The sequence below is a fragment of the Sarcophilus harrisii genome, chromosome X (assembly GCF_902635505.1).
Source record: "Sarcophilus harrisii chromosome X, mSarHar1.11, whole genome shotgun sequence".
Classification (NCBI taxonomy): Eukaryota; Metazoa; Chordata; class Mammalia; order Dasyuromorphia; family Dasyuridae; genus Sarcophilus; species Sarcophilus harrisii.
The window spans coordinates 22,288,923-22,312,573 of record NC_045432.1 but is presented as its reverse complement, the minus strand read 5'-3'; the positions used below and the strand labels follow the sequence as shown (position 1 = coordinate 22,312,573).

Below are 23,651 nucleotides of genomic sequence, written 5' to 3'. Positions count from 1 at the left end.
GCTGAGATGAAAAGACAACTAGTAGTGGCCCCAAGATAACCTTGTTATGTGACTTTCTCCAGGATTGTCAAACAGCATATGAGAGGAAGTAGAGGAGATGGAAGGAGGTGCGAGGGATTTGGCAAGGCCTGAGCATTGATAAGACAAAAGGCAAGGGGTTTGAGAGCATAGCACAATGTCAAGTGGACCTGGTTAACTGGTTTTACACAGCAAAAATTAAAAAGGGATTAAAATGAACCTAGAACTGGGGTGCTGACATGGGACGGGACAGAAATGGGAGGGAGTGGGAACGGTGAAGCCCAAGAATAGATCTAGGATCTAGACGTAGGAAGGAGATGGAATGATAGGGTGTTGGGGGGTGGGAATAGAGAAATTTTGGAATTCTTGATAATGGAACCGGGATCAACTGTAGAAATAATTGGGCGATCCAGAGAGTGACTGACCATGGTTGAGAGTGAGTTGAGCCGAGATAATTGACAAGAGGCCAGGGATAACTTTGAAGGGAGCATCATTCTACTAGCTCTTCTAGCTGAATCCAGTGCCATTTGTTATCTCAAGTACCAGACCAAGGTCATTTTCTGGCTCTAAATAAACTGTGCCTTCTTTAAAAGGGAAGTTCTCCCCGTCTCTTCTCTTTTGGCTCCCCACTGGCCATCCCCAATGGGAGGTGGCTGTATTTCCTTGATCCTCCATATCATGGGGTCAGAAGGCTATGTTTGAACACTAAGTCCTTCCCTCCCCTTTGTCAACTGACAGAGCGGGCAGAGACCTCAGTTACAGACGGGTGGGTCCCTGGGGCACATATATGCCCACAGAACAAAGGGAAAACTGGGAACTGTCATCTTTCTGTGTGCAATCACTTTTTCCTTCTTTACCAAGTCTTATTCCTCCACTGTTGCATCAGGATTGCAGGATGGAAAGGCCAGATCAAATGAGATGTTTGGAAAGTATTTTGCAAACCTCAAAGCACTATGTAAATGCTTCGATGATGATGATGATGATGATGAATCATCAAGACATGGATTGCCCATGTCTTTTCCTTTTTCCTCCCTAATTTTAGAACTCCTAGTTCTCATTTTTGAAGACTGACCTCCCTCTTCAAAAAAAAAAAAAAAAAAAAAAAAGAGGAAGTGAAAACAAACAATGTGAAAGGGATTTGTGTCCCTATTCAATGGGACTTGGTCTTGGAGGTCATATGAAATCCCCAGTGATAGTTGTTGACCACTTAAAGCTTCATCAAAGAACAGGGGAATAGCCTGGGAACCACAGACCTTGGTTTCAAAGCCCAATTTTGTCACTGACTGCCAGCCACTTTGTTCTCTGGGTCTCAGTTTCCTCATTTGTATAATGAGGATTATCCTTAGACGGTCAAAAGTCCCTCAAGATACGTGGGAGGTAGATGTTATCATTATCCTCATTTTATAGGTGGGGAAAATAAATCAAAGAGATTTAAGTCACTTTCCCAGACTCACATAGCTATTGAAGCAAATCTCAACTCGGGCATCCCTAAATCCAGGTCTGGTGCTCTCCCACCTGACTCTCAAATTGCTTATTATGCCATTAGGAATCTATCTCACCATTAAAAAAGCAGTCCCTAGTCTAGTAATTTACTATTTGCTTCTTGAAAAATGAATTGGCCCCGGATCCAGATGTTTTGGGGGCAGGTAGAAGAAAGAGAGGCCAAAGTTGGCCATTCTGCTCCGTACCCTATCATTTTGTGCCTGTATTTGCTCATGGACACCCTAGCAAATGTTATTGCAAAAGCCTGTGCCATCGGGGGCACTTGAGTGGTGGGTTCCCCCACTGGAAGGAGTTTATCAGATTCAGCTGGGGATGAAAGGGATCTCTGGACATCATTCCCCCTTTCTCGTGTTTGCCCCTCTATCCCAAGTGTGGGGTTTTAGAGAAAGGATTCTTTGACAGAGGAGCATACTTCTACAGTATTTTGAGAATTGGATTTCAATATATTTGTTTTCCTTTGGGATTGTGTATTTTATGCACTTAAAGACCTGATTCTGAAAAGAGGTCCATTGACCTCAGCAGACTGACCACGCAAGCATCCAGTACCCAAGGAAAGATGCAGAACCCTGGGTCTGGAGTCTGTTTATGAGATTACCTAGACCAGTGTTTCCAGTGCAGTGATATTCAGAGCCTCTGAAGATTACATTGACCAACACATTGTCCATCTTAGAGGGCATCTTAATGTGACAAATACAAAGGACCTTAGGCTTTTAGTCCCTTAATCTTACAAGGCCCAGAGGTTACTGACTTATCCAGTCATCCCAATAGTTAAATATCTTGAGGTGTATTTTTTCTGATAACGACTTTAGTGTCATTTATTTACACATGCCTATTTATATATCTACATCCCTCGATGTAACATTTATTAGTTTTCTGATTAGCATTCTATGATCGGTTCACTTATCTTGAGCCCTCTTTATTTAGGAGCTAACAGCCTCTTCCTCATTGGTCCATTTGCTTGGCCTGCTACTTGTGTAGTACTCGACTACTCTGAGACCCTAAGACTATCCTTGTCAATCCAGAACTAAAGGAGTACTGGGCACTTTAATGATGCTCAATTGCTATCTATTAACTGATTCCAGGCAGGGTGGGGTTGTCCCTCTTCTTACTTCTCCGTCATTCTGGATCTCACAAGCATCTGCGCTCCCTACTCCTGAAATTACTTTGAATGTATTTCGCACAACGATCCTGTGTAGGTTTCTCCCCAAGAAGAGCAACTCCTCCAGGGCAGCCGACAGTTTGGACTTCTATCTTTGTATTTCTTGCCCAAACTCACGATTTTACTGGTCCAGAGAACTTGGAATAAGGGAATCTCAATTCTCTTCTAGGCCCAAGGGCATCGGGTGACCTGTTCAGGACCATTCTGCTCCTCTGGCTGCTATACTCAAATGTTGGTGAATTTTTGCTAATCTAACCCACAGCTCAACAGAGACTCTCTGCTCCCTCTTTTCACAACTGGCCATACAGCCACATCTTAAAGGCTTCCTGGGATGGGAAATTCACTTCCATCCTTGAGGAAATTCACTCGACCAGGGTAGATCGGTACCTCCTCCATAATTACTGTCTTAAGAGTTGCTTGCCTGGGTCACATTAGCATACGTCTGAAACAGAACTTGAATCCAGGTCTTCTGACTTGGGAGACCAGCCTTCTGGGTTGCCTGTCTCATACACACTCATTCCTACTACATTTGTCACCAAGCCATGCACCCCATAGTTTCTGTATTGGGAGAAACAGTCTCCTTATCAGTTACCCTAGATACTTGTGAGGGATGGAGAGCACACAGAAAGGTCAGAGGTGGTTTCTTTTGGGTTAGGGTGCAGGAAGGGTAAATAGAAAACAAATCATCCAATGTTGGTGATATTCTTTATTACCTTGTGTAAAAAAGTTGAAACAGCATTTGAGCTACATGGCAGGAGACAATCATATCTCATCATTGTGTGAATTGTGCCAACTACAGCGTGCCAAATGTTTCTATGGATCAAAACCTAGGGTCTCCATTTTAGAAAGAAGACGACATTAGTTTGTCATGTATGTGTTGTCTAAGAGGACCTGCTGTTTGGAAGGTGATGCAGCTGGAAACTCTAATATTTGCCAGAATACAATTTCCCCAACACGATATTTTTTTTATGGGGAAGGCACTAGAAGTACATGAAAGAGTGTATACAGAAAGCAGCGAGAAAGAGCTACAAAAACAAAGCACACCAAAAAAAGGGACTAGAAGAACACAATTAATGGGAAAAATGGGGAGGGGTTTGCGGGGGGGGGAACTATTTTCTAAAAGGCAGAAATTGTTTGAAGCTTGTTTTTCTTATAATGCACGCTATGCAAAATTTTAAATATCTTAGATGTTTAGGACATGTGCAAAATAAAAGTGAGATAGTTTGAGAGTTTAGTTTTGCTACTGGCTTTTTGGTACTCGACCCATTAGACAAAGGAGAAAGCACAGAAGATAATGGGATGAAGTATTGCTCGCCACCCCCTTCCCTTCCCATCCCTCTCCCCCAACTTCTAAGGCACAATTGCCCGAAAAGGGAGCTACCCATCTGACCTACACTGGAACACTGAGCCTGGCTAAGGTGCTAGAGGGGAGGGAATGGGTGGGTGGGTGGGAGGAACTGAACAGGGAGTTTGGGAAGCCTATTCATCTTCTTTTCTCATGTCATCCCAGGGAGCACTGTGTGTTCTGTGGTAATTAGCTTATGGAGAAATGACATAGGCTTCCCCACCTTAGCCTTGGCTGGCCTTTGGGGGTCCTTACACAAGGCCATACAGGTGTAGGTGGGGCTCAGCCCCAGGGAAGGGGCACCCTCAGATTGTAGGGGAAATGAATGGAGCAGCCATATGTAAAAATAACACTCCATGTTAAAAGTTGCGTTTTCCATAGGAAAAGAAAATTGTAAATAACCAAACTAGATTTTAGTCTAAGAGGTGAAAAAGAGCTACATGTGACTGGCTATGCAACTAAACTTGAAAAAAAAAGCTTTGTTCCATCTTTGAAGTACTAGAAAAATCACCTGCTTCTATATGACAGACCAGATGAGCCCAGGGGAATCCTGGGATGGGAGATCTTATGGTGCACAAGGAAATGCTCTAGTCCCTGGATCACAAAAGAAACAAGCCTATTTTATGACATCTGAAACACAGCTTTCTCACCTATATAAGAACAACATACCCTAAAAATTGCAGATTGGAACTTTGGCTTGGAATGAATGGGTGCTTCCCCCTGCCTCCAGTGTATCCCACGTCTTCCTCCTCGGCTAGACTTCTATCCCAGATACCACAGGACATCTGCTAACTCACTCACTCACCCTCCCAAGGGCCTGCCCTTTGACAGCGTGAGGAGGTTAGCCACTAATGGCCCTAGATGGTGGTGGGCTTCACGGACACGGGGAGGAAGCTAGGCAGGGGGGATATAGCTCTGGGGACTCAGGTGGTGTTTTCGATTTCTGAGGCCTCTTCGACGAAGCTAGCGACAGGGCTGAGAAGCAAGAGGGGGAATAGCTTATACTCCCCATTGGGGTCTTCCGAGAGCAGTGGGGACTCAAAAGACTCAAGCGGATTCTCGTTATCATCTGACAGGCTGGGTGCCACCAAGCACAGAGGATCATCAGAATTCTCCGAGTAGGTGGGCACATCCTCATTCTCCAGGTCAGTCAGGAGGAAGTCTCTGGCATCTTGGGGTCTGTCTTCAAAGGAAGGTAGCTCTTCAAACAGTGAAAGCAGAGGATTGCCCACGTATTGGACCAGCTGCATGTCTGCAGGGAAGACCACATTGAGTATCTGGTTATGCGACAGAGGCACTATTAGCGTCCTGAGACCAAGGAGCCCTCTGAGGGGACAAAGCTGCATGTGGCCAGGACCTACACATGCCCTGCTATCAGCACCAAACTAGCCAGCCCAGGGACTGGGTCCAATGCCAAAGGCTGTGCCCGGCAAAGCCAGAGATGGCTCGCTCTGAAGCCGACACCAGTCCTCCTCCTTGGTCCTACTGCAGGCGCCCCCCCTCACCAAGATTACAGGCTTCAGCTAGGATTCTGAGAGAAGCGCTTAAAAGCTCTGGGCACTCACCAATGGGACCAGGTGTTCTCTCCCACCTGTCAGACATGCACATCACCAGAATGAAACATGAACATCAGAGACTAGAGTCTAACTTCCTCCTCATTCACAGGGAAGGAAATAGCTCACACTGGTGCTTAATGTCACAGATAAGGTTTGAACCCAGGTCTTCTGATGCCAGCACGACACACTGCTCCTTAGAGCAGAGGCCCCCTGCCCCGTAGGGTCTCTGAGAGCTGCTAAGCTGGTGACGAGCCTCTGAACTTGACTGAGCTAAACTTAAGGCACCAACCCATGGGGAACTGAGCCAAAGGGAGCCCCCAGGAGAAGAGAATTGGGAACAACGCTGATCTTCCTCTACTGTCATGTGGAATGGCTTTTTAGGAGCCTAAAATGTGTGGCTTATGTGTGGCTTTCCTTTAAGGAGCAGGGCGTATCATCGCTTCCTTCCATCAGACAGAAGAGCAGTATGGCCTACAAGGTCTATGAGGCCAGGCAAGGCAGAGCTAGGAGGCTCCCAGAAGGGCCATGACTTGCTTAAGGTGCCCAGATACATGACCCAGTAGGAGTGGGCCTAGAAGCCAGGGGGTCTGCCGCTTGCCACCCCAGGCCTCTCTCCTACCTTTATTTCCATCAGCTCCAAATTCACTGGTCATTCCACCTTCTTCAGCACTCCTTGTGAGAGCCAGGGTCTAGAGGGAACAAAGCGCAGGCATGTTTAGAGGCTCCTCATTCCTAGAGACAGAACTCAAGTCCTAGGAATAAGGAAGCCCCCTTCTGCAGACCCATTATGGGAACAGAAGGAAGAATCAGTCCATTTTCTTCTCTCATTGCAAGGGTCTGACTTTTTTGGCTCACTGCTCTCCAGACATGGGGAGAAATCAATCAGTGGTGTTGCTGAGCCAAGTGTACCAAATGGTCCAGTTGCGATTCTGCCTGAGCTAATATTGACCAATATTTCTCTGAACGGACACCAGCAAACACTGAATGGGGGGGGGGGACTGAAGTCCAAACAAGCCGACTTTTCAAACATGCCTGCTCTGTCTGACAGGAAGAGGAGAAAAAGGAGGCTTTCAAGTTCTCTTGGCTCAGTCGCAGCACCAGGGCCAGTGCCCTGGGAGAGGTCTGCCACTTAGAGTTCGATCAATGCCATTCATTCCCTTTCCCTGGTTGCAAAAAGGTAGCTCTGGGCCAAAAGAAGGGAGGACTTTGGTGGGGGGGGAAGCCCAAACAAATGAACAATTTCCCAGGCAGAATAGACATGTGTGATGAGAAGGCAAGGTGGCAGCTTCTGCTCAGCAGCAGAGTCCTCCTGCTATGTTCAGAGGGAAGGGGCAGCAGAGAGGATCATGGGTTTCTTTGAGATATCCCCCCTGAACCATCATTACCTAGTTCACGTGTCAGCGGTGCAGGGCTGCTCCTTCTGGTGAGTAGAGATGGGCTTTCGGCCACCTGGGACTTAGAAAACAGCCCAGGACGTGTCTGGCCGCCCCAAACATTCACAGGGAAACATGACATCCAGACAGGAAAAAAATAAAGGATGAGCGTGCCAGAGGGGAAAAGTGTCAAAGAAACTCAATCGGCTAAGGCAGCACGATGCCCTAACTCAGGAGCTGCTTATTTGTGGGAGACCTGCACCTGTAACCTTCCTCCTTTGTAAAGTAAAGAGGGTGAACTGGATGGTCTCTGAGGTCCCTTCTGGATCAAGCTAATATTCTGAGTTCCAGTTCTGGTACTCTCTGAGGCCTCTCCTGTTTCTAAGTCCTACAATTAATTCTATTCTAATGTGAAAAGGAGCACCTTTAGCCACTAGAATGGAGTACTGAAGACAATTTTGTTACTCAAAATAACCACTACAGGTAAATATCATTATTACAAATAAAGACTGGACTAAAGAAAGGTCTCATTTGTACAACTGTGGAAGGTGTGCTAGGAAATAAAGTCACCGAGAAGTGTGCAGGGAGAGTGGCTCAATTACTGAAGAGAAGAGCCTGTTTTCAAGCAATTAGCAGGTAATATGTTCATTACAAATGCCCAGTGTGTAGGTCCCCAAAGAATCACGACTTGGCAACTCTGTGACTGTCTGTAACACAGACCTGAAGCTGGTAAAGCCAGAACTTGAGATCATTCAACTCCATCAGTGAAGTGTATCCAGGTATATGAAGTGAAGAGCCACGTCTAGGTTAAGTCATAAGACACGGCCTGATCCATGAGAATGCCAGAGGCCCCCAACTAAGTGCCGGGGGCATGTGATAGAGGGCAGGGAGGAAGGATGACCAAGAAGTTGCTCTCATCAGGATCCTCCTTTGCTTCCATAAAATCTTCCCAAGGAAGGCTTCAATGCCTCTACCTGGCATTCAAGGACCTCCAAATTCTGCTGCCATTTTACCAACCAGCCTTATTTCATGTTCCTCCCTGCTGTGCCCTCTTGTGTTCCAACCAGACCGGCCTCTCTTTCCCGCCCCCCCAAATGTGGCTATCCTCTCCCATCTGTTTCACTCACCTGTTCTCCATGTTCTTTCTTTATCCACCACATCCCACCCCATCCTTTGACACCACACTCCCTCTCCCTGCTCATCTCTGCCTCCTGGTTACTTGTGCCCCTCACCCCAAAACTCACTTCTGCAGGAGGCCTTTCCCAGTTCCCCATCGACGCTAGTGCCTTCCCTCTGGATCTATCTTGAATGAATCCTGTCTAGATCTTGTTTAGACACAGGTGTTTGCGTGTCTTCTCCCCCATGAGGCTGTGAGCTCCTTCGGCCTCTTTGTATCCCCAGCACTCAGTGCAGTCTGGTGCATCAATGCTTGTCATAGTGGTATGGCCCGCTACCAGACCAGAGGTTCCCCAGCAGCAGGGGTTGTATGTCCCAGATATTTTATTTCCAAAATGCTCCACATGTGGCAAGCACTTCTACCTCTGTTCGGTATGTTCACATCTGTGGATGTGAATGAGATGGAATGACCAACGTGAAGAACGAAGGGAAACCTGGGAAGATGTGCATGAAGTGAATGCATGATGACAACTCTCGACGTAGGAACGATCTTGGATGGCCAAAAGCCTCTGAGAAACGCTGGCCCCAGCAGAGCTGGGGACAGAGCGGCCTAGTGTATGAAATTGGCCTCCCCAGTGCTCGTGTCGCTTGGTTTTGGAAACCATTTGCTCTTCTCCCTTTGAAATCTCTGCCACATGAGATGACTGGCAGATATTTAGAAAAGACGATGATGCACAAAGGCTGACTCCAGACCAGTGGACCCCGGCACCGACCTCTCCAACTTAAAGCCCATGTTTCCCTTTAACCAGTGTCAATTCTTGCAGAACAAGGCTGTGTGTGCCATCAGCCAGTTACCCTTTCATGCTTTCTCAATTATGTTAACTGTAATGTTGTGGGATTTGTAAGGATCATCTGATGAAACAGAACAGATCATTATTTTATATGAACGGATGTGTTTGCTCTGGACAACTTGAGATCCTTCACTCTGCTCCCTAGCTCTCTGAAGTCAGCCTCATGATGGGATCTCTGTGAGGGAAAGGAGAGGAAACTTCTCTTCTCCAATCCCTCCTCTCTCCAGCTGCTTGATTAAGCCCAGGTCTGACCATGTCACTGCCCTGCTCAAGATACTCCAGGGCCTTCCTCTTGCCTCTCCAGAACACTCCAACGCTTTGTTCCCCCTTCTCCTTCCTTTGACCCTGGGCATCATGCCTGAAATGCTGTCTGCAAGCTGCTTTTGAGTCAGTTCAGGACTCTGATGACTCCACAGGCAGGTCACTGTCACTCCAAAGACTTCAATTTCCTCAACTCTAAAATGAGAGCTTGGACTTCACGGCCTTTAAAGTCCCTTCCGGCTCTAGGGCTAGGGTCCCCAGAGAGTCAAAGTGACCTGGGTCCTCTTTGGGTCAGCTGAGATCTAGGAAGTTGGACAATAGTGAACAACGAATGGTGTGTCTCAAACAGCAGTGTTTTGCCAATGGCAGGTAAAGGCCTCAATGAGAGCCTGCTAGAGTTCCCTCTAGACACCGCCCTCACAACCAGCCAGTACCCATCCCCTTCAACTGCCACAACTCGCTGATTGGAGCTGGAAGGCACAAGACGATAGCCCTGCTTCTCATCTGCTCTCATTCCAGACGCCATTCCACCTTTAAGTTCGGGGGAGCTCTTTGGGCCATTATGTCACACGGTGGAGTCTTACAGAGCCCACAACCCACTAAAACCTCTCCATCTTTTTGTATGGGCCCTTAGTGTATGGAACCACGCCTCCTTTGTCCTGCCCCAACCCAAATGTTCTTTGACTCTAACCCTCCCCTCCCTTATCTTCCCAGTGTAGCTTTTTTATCAGCAACAATGACCTTAATTTGTATGGACGTCATAGGCAATCAGGACAATACAGACAATACAACTCATTTGCAATTCTCTTGTTAAGTGATCCCACCACTGGATGGAAATCTTTCACAGTGGGTAGCCAATACACAGTGTCATAACTTGACAGTAAATACATATAGAGAGATCATCCTTGGAGCTAGATGGAATTCATTCTTACATCAGAGATATCGGATGAGGTTCCTGCTTCGTTCATGTTCAGGACTGGAAATTCAGGAATTGGAATCTGAGGAGAAAAAAATAATTATGTAATACATGCGATCCTTTAAATTTAAGAACTTAGGTTTGATGTCTCTGGTATGGCAGCACAAAAGGTTTCAGATGGGGCTGTTGGAGGGAATGCTGCCAGAGCCGGTTCTTAGCAGCCTTTGAGAATTACATTTTTGATTTTCAGTGTGAGCACTTATACCTTGGAAACTGGCAAATGTTACAAATTGGGCTTGACTTTTTTGTTAATTTTCCAGATTCAAATTAATGCTCCAACTTAAACTTCAAAAAGTTGTTGTGTGCATGATTCCCTCCCCCACCCCCACTCCCTGGTGAACCACTTGTTAAATATGTACCAGCCCCACCAACTGCTTCTGAACAGAGATTATCATGCTGGCAAGAAGGGAAAATCTGGCCACTCCAAACTTCATATTCAGTCTGTGCCCAGACATTTCTCTGGAGCTCCAAATTCCAGATGGGCTGTTGATGATGCAACAGCAAAGAGACTTTCCAGTCTGGGAGTTCCCTATAACGTAGAGTTATGGCTACACTAAGAAAAAGGTCATGGTCCAGCAACCATTATACACATATCTGCTTTTACAAGGGCTGTTTGAAGTGAATGAGGTGACTCTGGTACTAGTGAGAACGATAATAAAGATCACATTGCAAAGATATGCATGTTAGAATAGGTCGAAGAAGGGCTCTATTTTCTTTTGATTTTCTAGTTCAGAAACTGAAGGCTAAAAGTCATATTTTGCTGGGAAATAGTGTGATGAGTACTGTCCTAGGAATCACAAGGCCTGGCTCTTGCTCACTTTCCTTGCTTGTCAGTTGTTTGTGCAGGAGAGAAGAGTCAGTGTGATATTCTTCAATACAAATGTTTGTGAATCCTAGACCTAACATTAGCCATCCAGTCCCAGAACAAATGGCTGCCCTCACCTCATTCAGGAGGTCCAAGTCTGGTTCTGGAACCTGTTCTCTTGCAGTTAGCATGGACTGGAGCTCCTCCAGGTTAGCTTCAATAGCATTCAGAAATTCCTGCATATCATCCCTTAAATGAAGAGGAGAGGGGAAGTTTAAAATCTATGCCGAAAAGCAAACGAAAGCCAATGGAAAACATGGTAATCTAGTTGACAGGGGATTCATAAAGCTTGAGCCCAACACCACAGGATATCCTTGGGCAAATACCACAAAACATAAATTTCACAGATTGTGGCACGTCCTAGAACATGAAACCACCAACCATATGGCCTTCTCCAGTCAAAGGGATTTCATGTCTAGCCTACAAAGCCCGCTGCTATTCAGAAGGATGGCGGCCCCATCACTCATTGGTTAGAACTGAGACACAGTGCCACCCCTTCCAGGCAACATACCAGAGTTCTGAAGTCTGAGAGAGAGAAGGGAAAATGCGTGCATGTATGTGTGTGTGTGTGTGTGCGCGCGTGCGAGAGCATGCAGCAAGTGTATGTGCATATGCGGGCACAGACCCTAAAAATCCGAAATGGGAAACCCTCCTCAATCTCTTCCAAAGGGAGTTTTTATGCCCGGGTTAGAGCGGGAGCAAAATATTCCACTGGTCTAAGAGGAAGGGAGGAGCTGCTAGGAATTTCAACAAGCTTGTCAATTTTGTAAAACGAATGAGATTTTGAAATAACCTCATTTCTTCCAGCATCAAGTAATGTTCTATTTGTTCACACTCTCTCTTAAGATAATAGGCATTTAGTGTTTGCAGTTGAATGAATGAATGAATTATACTGTGCTTGAAATTTGTCAATAGATAGGAAACACGGCATTCAGAAAAAAAAATCATTAAGCCAATCCTGTAAGCACAGAAATATTTACAGCTTTTGACTTAGCCCAAAAGTGTAAGCAATCATTCATTCAATAAGGTCGGCTGAAAAAATGCTACCTCTTTCAATCGGCTATTTGTTAAGCACCTATTTTCTATAGGCCCAGTGTTTAGTACAGGGAACATGAAGTTTCACAAGAATCGAGTTTTCAGTCTATCACTGGGAGGATCCCTTCTGTACACCAGCAAGTAGGACACAAGGGAGAAGTGAGATGGGGCAAAGGGAGAGCCTCCCCCCTCGATATCCCACAGATCTGCTCTTGTTGAAGCATGGCTGTCAAGGTACCCATACATGGATCCCAAGTTAAATCTCTGAGAAATCCCGACTGAGCTCTCGGACCTAGTGCAACGCAATGAGATACGGGGCAGGGCAGGGAGAGCGCAACGTCTCCTATTTCAGTTCTCTCTTGCCAGAAAGAAAATAAAGCATGTGTGCAGCACTGGACGTTCTATCAGAATGGACCCATTGGATGTGGCTGTTCATTTGGCCAAACTACTGTAGTGGTTTTTTTCCCTCTCTCTTTTCTTTGTTACAAAGGATGGCTTAGGGAGCATGGGAAACAAAGGAAAGTGAAGGAGAAACATAAAAACACAAAAGAGGAACAAAAGTGTAATTTCATAAAAATGCAATAAGGAGATGACATTGAAATCAGCTTTCTCTAAACCTCAGTTTGCTCATCTGTAAAATGGAGGGATAAGACCAGATGATCTTCAAGGTCCCTTCTGCTTGTAAATTCTACATTCTATAATTCTATATTACATTCTGTCTGAAAGATTTTGCAATACATTTTGTCATGTGAAAAGAAAGAAAAAGGAAAAAGAAAATCTACAGCAGGCTATGTGGTTGGGTAAACTATTCGTTTCCCTAGGCCTGGTGAAATTCACTTGTGCCCACCCTCTCCCCACAAGCGGAGGAACGAGAGCCTGGACGAGAAGGCCCAAAAAAGTGTGCCAGCACCATCCAATTCTGCAAAGGCGTGCTGACGGGGCCGAAACCCGGGCCACCGCCTCTCCTTCGCATGCCATTTGCAGTTTTTTCCTGGGTAGAGATCTGCTGACGCTAGTGTCTTCACAGCTCTGATTTAGTAAGGCTTTCTGCTGAAGCGCGCACAACCTTCTCGCTTCAGGAAATGAAGACATCCTTTCTGCCATTGTTTTGGGGCCAAGCCTCAAATAGCTACTTGCACATGTAAGAATTCTGCCACAGATGAATACCAAACCAAAGGGATTCCTCTCCATCCCTGAAGATGCCCAGCCTCCTCTATACCTTGACTCTACTTAATCCTTAAGCCTGGCTTTCCCTCCCTCCCTCCCCTCTTTTTTTTGGGGGGGTCTGTCCCCCTCCCTCCCTTCCCCTCTTTTATTTTGGTCTGCCTCCCTTCCTCCTCACTCTCCTCCTTCCTACCTGTGACCTCCTTACCTATTGAATTCTTCCTGCTCCATCCCTTACAGTCCAATTCAAATACCAGTTTTCCCCCAGTGGGTCAGTCATGTGGGTTAGCTGTGCCCAACACTAGACTGTAAGCTGCATGGTGGCAAACACATGAGTATGGAACGAAGTGAAGGGAATTCAGGCTGAGGAACCCAGGGCCTTCCTCTGTGCCTGGTCGCTGTTGGGGGGGGGTGTTATTCTTGTTGTTGGGTTTTTGTTGTTGTTTGGGGGGGGTAGAGAAGAGAGGAAGAGTTAGTGTCCTCGACCGCTTCCTGCTATCTCATCAAATTTTCCACGGCCACAGGGAGCCAAGGGCATGTTTTCAGAAGTCTTGAATTTTGAGTTGTCAACCATGCTAGTTACCAGATGCATGATTTTGGGCAAGTCATTTCTCTCTGGGCCTCAGTTTCCCGCTGTATAAAAGATGGGGTTCAATATAATGTCTCCTTTCAAAAGGAAGCACTCTATGCATAAGAGAGAATCTGTTTCACACAAAGCCCGGCTTTGCTCTTCTCTGTAGGAAGGTTCACATTTGCCACCACACTCTGTCCAGTTCAGAGGACAGGCAGAGGAATAAGGCTGATGATTTCAACTGATATAAACAACTCCCCAGTGTTAATAAGGTGCCCGGGCCAGCATTGGGCAGTAGCAAAACTCGCACCCAGAGCTTTCAGTCTCAAAAGCCTGCTCTCCGTACAGTATCCTCAAAGCAGCCGAAGTAAGGAGGGTTTCAAGGTTCCTCCAATTTGGGACTTAATGTAGCAATAAAGAAAGTGAATTTGACTGTAAATGGTGCCCATCAGCTACTGCAACCATCCCCCTACCAGAGCCCCTCATTTCCCTACTCCAGTCTGAGGACTTCCACTGTCAGCATTGACCCATTCTTGAGCCTTACCATGGAGGTCTCAAGGACTTCCAAAGAGTAGCAAGTGGAGCCACTTCCTGCGTGAGCTTCACCCTGTGAAAACCTCACAGAAGTCCCCCCAACTCTCCTGGCCCTCCCTGATGGGAGCAAGGTACCTGTCCAAAAAGTCAACATTCTCGCCAGCCATGCAATTGTTGTTCAGGATGGACTCAATCATGGCAGCAGGGTCTTCAGAATCAATGTCCTGGGAGGGGTGCAGCTCCAGAGGAAGGTCCATAATATCATTATCCTCCAGGGGATCATCAGTGATTTGAAGTGGACAGTCATTCATATCCAAGTCCAGCCCGAAGGATGGCATCATATTCAGAGGGGACAGACTGTTACTCCTAAGAAATAATCAACATGTGGATACCTCTCAGCTCAGATACCCCCCAGGATCTCTCCTCAGCCCCAACATATGCCTATGCATTGAAAATCAGGCAAACAGTGTCACAAGCATCTCCAGCTGAGCACCTCTGTTGATGGGGGAACTCATCGAGGAAACAATATTCATGGCAGCACCTGTTGTGGCAGCCAAGAACCAGAAACTGAGAGGGTGCCCATCAATTGGGAGTATAAATGTCACGAAATATCAATGTGAACAATAAATAAGTGTTTCAGAGAAACTTAGATGAACTGATGCAAAGTGAAGGGAGCAGAACCAGGAGAAAGATTTACCCAATAGCAACATCATTAAGAAAACAAATAACTGATCAGTGTAATGGCCAATCAGGGTTCCCGACCCTGTGTAGGTGCAGAAGCAGACGTACGGTTTCAGATACGAGCAGCGTGTCAATCAGTTTGGCTTGATTCTACCGATTTGTACCAACAGCCATCTTTTACTTTTTGGAGGGGAGAATTATGGGGAGCAGTAGCAGTGATACAAAAGTAAGAGAGAAGATGATCATCAGCCTATTAAAAGACTCATACAAAAGAGAAGGAAGTAGAACAGAATATGCAGCCAACCAGGGGATGTTCAAGCTAGTATATTCAACTTAATACACACTTAAAAAAACTCTTCTTAAAAAGAAAGACACTGTCAAGAGCCGAGGAGGTGAGTTTGCCTGAGCAGTACATCTAAGCACATGGGGTAGGCCTGTAATGGATGTGGGTCCTTTTTTCAGTCCCCTGAGGGAAGACTCAGCTTCACACTGTGAAGATCCCACTGTGGGATAGCCAGTCTTATTGCTCCCTCCCTCCACCTTGGTACTTCTATACCCGGGGCATGTGGTGGCTGGGGCAGGATGAGAACCCTCTCCACGATGGCAAGAGCCATCCATTTATCAATATGGGAGTGTGGTCCAAAGGAAAAGGAACTCAATTTAGAATCAATGATGTGGGCTTCAAATCTTAGCTCTCCCACCTAATACCTGCACGACCCTATACAAGTTCCTTGCCTATCCTGGGCCTCACTTTCCCTCTCTATGAAACGACCTCTACTGGCCCTTCACTCTTGCCCTAGGATACTGTGAATGATGTTGGACCATCACAAGGAGGGCTTGGTCTAGATGATCTCCAAGTCCCATACACCTGGCAGTCTCTGACAACACCATATACCGTCTATTCTTTCCTACGTATGATAAGCCAGCCAAGCTTGGAGTTCCACTCCTGCTCGGCTCTTCTGGAAGCCAGGCTCCCATCAGCCACTTTGGCAACGAGGGACTACCATCATCATTGCCCATCTTGCTGAAGCTTTTAGGGGCCACAATGGAATTTTCTCACAACATTGGGAAGAAGGACTTCAAGGATTACTTCTCCCATTTTCACTGATGGGGAAAGCGAGGCTCAGAATGGAGCAACAGCTTGTCTAGTGACAGCCATTGCTAAAGCTGGGCTTCTGGACTTTTCCTTTTTTCTCCTTCCACCAGGGGTTTATGAGGTGCTTTTCTTACAGGAAGCCCCCAGCTCCCCTTCCCCCCAAGGAAGTAAGAAAGGATAAGGAGCTGAAATACAAAAAGAGGAGGGGGAAGGGGAGGCTTCCAGCTGCTAAGGCAGAGGCTAATTTTCCCAAAGGATCAAATGTTCCTTTGCACAAGGCTAATTAAGTTGGACTTCCAAGGCTAATTAAGTTGCCTAAGTAAGCGTGATTTTCCATCTCCTTTCTTACTTGCTAGTTTGGAGAGCTGTCAGTATGGCAGAGCTGCCCGAAAGCCCAAAGTGGATAATTGGGGCTCCTCCAACTCGATGTGCTGTAGACAGGCCCACTTAACAACCATCACTCACTGTATTATCTCCTAGGACATTTTAACAGCGAAGTTGGAACTCCACTTAGATCCCTGTTCATGTTATTCTGTCTCTGTAGCTGAGCCCTGCTGTGGACAGTTGGTATACATCCCCCCAATTCTTCCCTCCTAGTACCCCCATTATCTGCCAGCATTAAGACAGCAAACCTTTACTCTAGCGCTTTTAGCAATAATCCCAGACCTGTGAGGTGCGTAATGCTAAGCATCATCTTCTCCCCCGCCCTTTAAAAAAAAACAGATGAGGACATTAAGACTCAGCTCAGAGAGTTGAGCCGTCTCATTCAACCCCTTCTCTCCCAGTCAGTCAAAGATAGGGGAGAATGCCTGTCTCCTGATTCTGAGTTGTGGCCGCCTTCCACCACCCTACTCTGCAGGTGGTGAGGGAGCAAAAGCTTACCCAAAAGAGGTCAACATCTGGAGACCAACACCAGGCATCCAGCCATTTGTGCCTTACCCCCATCTTCCCACCACAACCCACTGTTCAAAATAGCTATACAGGCAAAATCGTGTCCCCTTCTCCCCCCATTTCCCTGCTCCAACAGCTCTTGACTGCCAACTTCCCCCTCCCCTCCCCCCCAAAATAAGTCCATCCCTTATCCAGTGCCTCTTTCCCAATGCCAATATCCTGAGGCTCCTTCTGGGGCCAAAGGCTCCTCCTCTGGAATGTCCTCCTTCCTAAGCCAACCTCTGCTTGGACCACCCAGACCTCGCCCATCCCCAGGCCTCTTTTAGCTCCCCAGGCCTTACTTCTGCCTGCCACAGAGGGCCCTTTATGCAGGCAAGCTGGAAAAATCGTCCCTATTTACCTCTGTGTTTGCTTTGGCAGTTAATGCAGAACCTCACATTCACCAACGGACTTTAGGGCCTTTCCTAGGCGGCCCAAGTTTCCATTTCAATTTAATGGCTTCATTTAATGATATTCTTTTAACAAGCTTGACATTTCTGGCCTCCATGAGTCTACTTTAAAACATTTTATTTCTCTGATGAGCAAATTAATTTGTTCAATTGAGTTCTTCGGTGTTAAGTGTCTTATCTGAATATGGTGAGCTCTGTGGCCCTGGGGTAATGATGGCTTCAGTCCCTCCATGGGCTGAATCAGAGGCCTCTTCCTGGTGGGGAGGGGACCCTGGGCACTCAGTGGAACATCCGGGCCAGTGAGGCAGCAGGGTGTGAGAGCTCATGGGATTGGTACCAAGTGATCATAGAAATCCTAGCACTAGAGCTGGCAGGACCTTCTGAAGCCATCAAGGGCAACAGCCCTTATCGTCCAGGGGAAGAGCAATGATTTAAGACAAAAAGACCATTGTGGCCATTTGAGTAGTCAGACTGTGGCTCTACCAGATGATCATGTGAAGAACCCTTCTAGGGGGAGCCTTGTGACCAAGGATGAGCCTTGAGAAGGCTGGAGGGACTCATCACCAAAGGCCTGACCACGAGCCAGGAAGATTTTCTGCTACTCCTGGAACCAGTACTTGGGGTGGAGCAGGACCCATTCTCTAAAGAAATCCTGCTCTTCAAAAGGCACAATAATAGCAGCTCATATTTCCATAACACTTTAAGCTTTGCAAAAAGCTTTTTACCTGTCAGCATGGTTAAAAAAAACAACCTGGGAGGTCACAGAAAAAAAAAAAAACTGAGGCCCAGGGAAGAGAACTGCCCAGGATCACTCAGATAGTAAGTGGCCAAGAATTTGAAACCCTAATATCTGTGAAGCACTTAGCACGGTTCCTGGTATTTAGTAGGAACTTAATAAATGCTTGTTCCCTTCCTTCCTCTTTCCCTAAATCCAAGGCCACGCCACCAAGTCCCAAAGAAAGCCAACATCAGGGAACATAGATTGATCAGTGTAGAACCTGTCAGCCACAACTGGGACAGTAATTAAAAGTATGGGTTCTGTTGGCCAAGAATGAGACGCGCTCCACGATTAGGGCAACAAATAGACTACTGAACTTGAAGTCAGGAAGACCCGAGTTCCAATCCCATATCAAATACTTATTAGCTGTGTGCCCTTCCTCTCACTGGGCCTCAGTTTCCCTTGTAAAATGAGGGGTTTGGACTTTATGGAGGTTCTTGCCATCTCTAGACCTAGGATCCCATGTGCCACCTGGGGCAAGTCCCTTCTCCTCTCTGTGACTCAGTTTCCTCCTCTGTAAAATGAGGAGGTTGGACTGGACAATCTAGGATCCTATGACTCTTGCCCTATTTGTAACACCCCCAGAAGTCAATTGGTACTTTCACAGCACCTCACCTTTGCTCCTGAGTGTAGCCTCTTTCCTCTGTAGGCAGCAAAAATTCCAAAAGGGGAATTCCCATGCTTACCCGTCCATCAGGCCTGGCAGATCTTCAGAAAGAGTTGGAGATCCCATGAAAGTGGAATCTGGGACCCCAAAGTCAAGGAGGTCATCATCCATAGCAGCTGAGATATCTTGGATCGTGATGTTATCGCAGTCTTGGATAGTTGGAGGAACAGGCTCCAACACATCCACCTGAACAGAAGCAAAGGGGATAGGAACTGGGGATGAACAGCCTGCTTATTTTGGCATTTGGTTTTCCACAGCTCGGATGATACAAAAAAGGACCAGAGAATTTACCAGCACTAACATATACACACAACTGGAACCTCCCCTCCCCACCATCACTCTCTCCGTCAAACTCACAGCTTCCCCACCGTCCACAGGGATCGGGACACATTGGCGGCTGAACTTCGAAGGCGGGGAACCAGACACGTCTGGCAATGACCTGCAATGACACCGCAGTCCCATGCACTATTAGCAGTAAGAATCACACAGGGGTGGGCCCACAGACTCCAGGATATCTGGTGAGGCTGGTCCCAGTGGGAACAGATTGTCTTGAGTTTAGGTCTCTCATTGGAAATAACTCTATGCAAGGGTTTACTCAAACTCAACACTCCAACCCTACAAGGGGGAATTCTTTTCTTATTCAGGCTTAAACAACTTTGATATCGAGAACGGTTAATGGAAGCAGGCCTTGTTCACAGACATCATCTCTCCTTTGTTTAGACAGTCTGAGGATGGGCCCTCCAGTCTGGCTCCAACCTCCTTTTTTCCAGCCTTATCTCATGCAAATCTCCTTCAAGACGTCCTGGTTCAAAGGGTGATGGCATGGGGAGTCAGGAACCCCCTGGGTTTGGATCCCACCTCTGGCACCTACTAGATAACGGGCCATAGACCAAGTCACATGCTCTCTCTGAGTCAGCATTTCCTCTCATCTGTGAAACAGGGAAACTATAGGTATTGCTTTCCAGGGCTTACAGTGCCCTTACAGGTCACTCTGTACCCCTTCAAAGCACTAGCAGAACCCCCAGGAAGATCAATGTAAACCCCATTCCCCTAGTTGCCCCCCTCTCCCCTGGTGAGAGGAGCCCTCTCCCTTTTCCCCTCTCCGGACATCAGGCCGGGACCCAACAGGCCTTTGTTTTTTCCCCCACAGTTTGTGCTGTGTAAAGATGGTCTGTGCCTTAGTTCTCTGCCTCCTTGGCGCTTACCATACCGGTGCCTTCCACACAGTTGGTGATTAATCAAAGCCTGCTGCCTTCGACTGGAGAGTAAAATCCCTGGCCTGGTACCAAGGGTCTGGTGGAAAGAGTGTCCTGTAGGGAATGCTCTGAAGCCCAATGCTTTCTCTTTTCAAGACTAACACAATGTGCTCATGAGCTTGGGACACCACAGGCCAGGTCTAGGGCTGAGGGACATGGGATGGGTCTGGGGAAGCTCCTGAGAATGCCAGGGCTTGGGGATAGAGGATGAATGCTCGGCTGCATCCCCACCATGGCTCCAGGACCACCTCTGGGGTCAGGGAGCTGGATTAAGGGGATCCTGGGGCAGGGCTGGGGAAAATCAATTTCAGAAAGGACTCGGTGCTGTTTCTCATTGGATCTTAATATTCTAACAACATTCATAGCTCGGCTAAAGTTTACCAAGTGCTTTCCTCACAACAACCCTGTGAGGTAGGTGGTACGCGTGCTATGATCCCTCAGAAGAAGAAAGAGTCTCCAAGAAGGTAGCCTTCGTGCAGGGTCAAAAGAACGAGACACTTTCTGAGCTGGAAAACAACCTTATGGCTCTTGACTTGAGCCAAGCTCCCATCCCACTTCTCCATCATCCTCTCCGGAGCTAAGCCAAAGCCCTAGGGATCTGGTCACTGCCCAGGCTAACCCCAGCCAGAGCTGCCCTAAAATAAAAATTTCATTGCCAGCAACTGGGGTCCGCCCACCTTGGGACCAGTCTGCGCCAAGGCAGCTTGTCATTAACCCACTAACCCATCTAGTGCCACCTTCAAAAACCACATGCTGCTGCAACCAGCAGCTCACCAAGGGCCCAGCTGGCTCTCCTGAAAGGTACCGCTTCCCACCCACAAAATACATGAGCCACATGTGGGCCTGACTAAATACCTTGAGCCAAAAGCTAAGAAGTGCAATGGGGAAATTATGGCCAGTTACAGAAAGAGTACTAGGGACCAGTAATTTCACCTTTTTCTCTTGCCGCCCAAAATGTAGTTTTCTCTCACCAAACCAAGTATGAACTGGAAGATCTGAGAACACAAAGTATATATTTCAATCAGCACTCTATGCTTCAAGTGAACAGAGATTCTCTGAAACACTACTAGATACCAACACATTTGCCTAGTCTTCAGTTGATGAAAATTTGGTGGCAGCCCAAGGGCTCAAGGCTCGGGCAAGCTCAACTCTGCCAGAAAGACTTCCAGCATGGCCTAAGTGGCCCAGAGAGTTCAATGTCCTTGGGGTAGGCCTGGCTGAGTAAACATGCAGAGGCTCACTACCAGTAGGCAGGCCATCAAGAGAGGGAAGGAAGGAGGGAAGGAAGAGGGAGGGAAGAAAGGATGAAGGAAGGGAAGAGTTCTTTCATTGGGAAAACCCAACCCATAAAATCATGGCCAAATAAAGCTCATTGCCGAAGGGGGCTTCCTGTGCTAACATCAATTCATAGAAGAGTAAAAAGGAGAAGCCTATGGAGGGCAATTGCTACCTTTGATAACAACTGCTGCTGTTGGCTGTACTTCTGTCTTAGGATGCCCAATTCCTTCCAGAGAGCTTTATTATTCCTGTAACATACAATAGACCCCCAAAGTGAAAAGGGCAGGAAGCAGCTGGGCCTCTGGATAAGAAGCTGGCTGGCACCTGGGCGCTGACAGATGGGTGCCATGTACAGCAACAGCCTGGCGTGTCATCGCTGCCTGTCCTTGTCCAGCTGGTGCTCAGGATACTGTAGTCGGGTATTCCCAAAGCTGTGGCCTGCCTTCACATGGAGTCCTGTCGGTTTCCTCAGCCTGGTCCTTCTTCTCTCCATCTTTATAAATGCCTCATCTCAGAGGACTGCCACGGGTCATTTCGGAAGCAAAACCTTTAACTGGGAATTCATATTTAGCTCCTTTTGGCCTCCTAGGTAATCGACTAATCTGGGGAATTTGTGATAATCTTCCCTCCTTGGGAGCAGAGATTTCTAAGAGGTTTCCTAAGACCGAAAAGACCAGGATTCTCTCCCCAGTCTGAGGAGTGGAAAGAATGATGGAGTCAGGAAGTTTGGATTCAAATTCTGCCTCTTCCACTCACTTGACTGTGTGACCTTGGACAAGTCTCTTCTCCCTTCCTAAGGTAGGCCTTCCTCACCTCTTGGGGGGTTTGGCTAGATTCTGCCCAAGGTCCCTTTCGTGTCTCAAATCCCAGGGTTTTGAGTCCATGTCACCTCTGCTGGCAATCCTCAGACTGTCGCAATCACAGTGGACAAAGCCTTTCGGGCACATGGTCACGGACACCCATCTTTCCTCTGCCCTTCCTCACTGGCCTGATGGGTAGGCAGGAAGGCGGATGCTCAAAGGGGGAGGGAAAGGTCCTTGAGAAGGCAAGGGGTCAAATCCAAGGTTGTGAGCTCCAGAACAGCCCATGAAGCTTTTATGTGCAGGGAGTGTCTCCATCAAAATAAAAGAAGTACCACTGACAAATGATGGCAGCACCAGCCTAGAGAGCTCACATTTCCCTCCGACTCCTCAAAGCGCAGCGGGCTCCACAAATGACAGAATGCTGTGGGAGGATGGTAGAGTGGTAGCCCCCCGCCCTCAGCTGCTCCTTTGAAATCGCAGAATGTTGTTGAGTATCTTTGCTCTTTGTTGAAGACTGGGACTAGAGGACTGAATGATCCATTAACCCCTAAGATGTAGCTAGGAGCCCAAAGCTCCCTAGGTCTGACACCAGCCTGTCTACATTGCAGCCTTTATGAGGAGCTGCCCCAGGCTCGGTGCTCATAGGGCTGGGAGGTAGGTCACAGCTAAGGGATCCATGGTCCCCACAAACAATCCTGGGAGATTGGGATAGCAGACGGCCGTTATTTCAGTTCAAATCAACAAGCACTTAGAAAGCGCTGAGTACTCTGCCAGGCACAGGCAACCCAAAGACCAAAACCAGCACTCTAGTTTACAATCTATAAGGAAATAACAAGAAAATCTAGGAGTAAATACAAAATATCAAGTTGACACAAAGGCCTTTTGGCGGGGGAAGCTGAAAAGGCCCTGGGAAAGGCTGCTTCTTGAAGGGAGTTTCCAAGCTGAGGCCTGAAGGTGGCTAAAGACTCCAAGAGATGAAGGTAAGGAACCAGAAGGTAGACATGGAGTGTCACAGGCAGGGAAGAGCAAACAGGTTGGGTTGGCCAGAACAGAGACTGCTGGGAAAGATAATGATAGGAAACTGGTCTGAAATCTGAGGTTCTGATGAAAGCAATCTGATGATGGCCATAATACTTAAGCAATTGAGTCCATTCCCAGAAGAATACTTACTGGGTGCAAAAAGTCTACAGATTCAAGAACAATCAATTTGTGAATTGATTTGTGAAAAAAAGATTTGTGAAGGGGATTTTGGAGGGGCAATTTTATTGTTTGTTTTCACAGCTGACACTATGTAAGAGAAGGAAACAAAAGAGACAAGCTTGTGCCAGACTCTGAAAAGTAAGGCTTTAAATGCCAAAGAGAGGAATTTGAATTTCATCTAAGGGGCCATGGGGAGCTATCGGAACTCACAGAACTAGTGGGTGA

The 23,651-nt window shown here is 47.1% G+C and overlaps 1 protein-coding gene across 2 annotated transcripts in view; it reads right to left on the bottom strand.

The window, feature by feature from the left end:
* Positions 1 to 3,371: 3,371 nt before the first annotated feature.
* LOC100935262 (heat shock factor protein 3-like) overlaps positions 3,372 to 23,651 on the bottom strand; it is a 55,070-nt gene continuing 34,790 nt past the window's right edge. For both annotated transcript variants that reach the window (XM_031945044.1, XM_031945045.1), the window contains exons 5-11: positions 19,247 to 19,328; positions 18,909 to 19,075; positions 14,463 to 14,693; positions 11,101 to 11,212; positions 10,115 to 10,180; positions 6,201 to 6,270; positions 3,372 to 5,277 (exon numbers count right to left, since the gene is read on the bottom strand). In XM_031945044.1, coding sequence (XP_031800904.1) covers positions 4,949 to 5,277; positions 6,201 to 6,270; positions 10,115 to 10,180; positions 11,101 to 11,212; positions 14,463 to 14,693; positions 18,909 to 19,075; positions 19,247 to 19,328 — 1,057 coding nt within the window. In that variant the 3' untranslated portion in view covers positions 3,372 to 4,948. The remainder of the gene's footprint in view (positions 5,278 to 6,200; positions 6,271 to 10,114; positions 10,181 to 11,100; positions 11,213 to 14,462; positions 14,694 to 18,908; positions 19,076 to 19,246; positions 19,329 to 23,651) is intronic.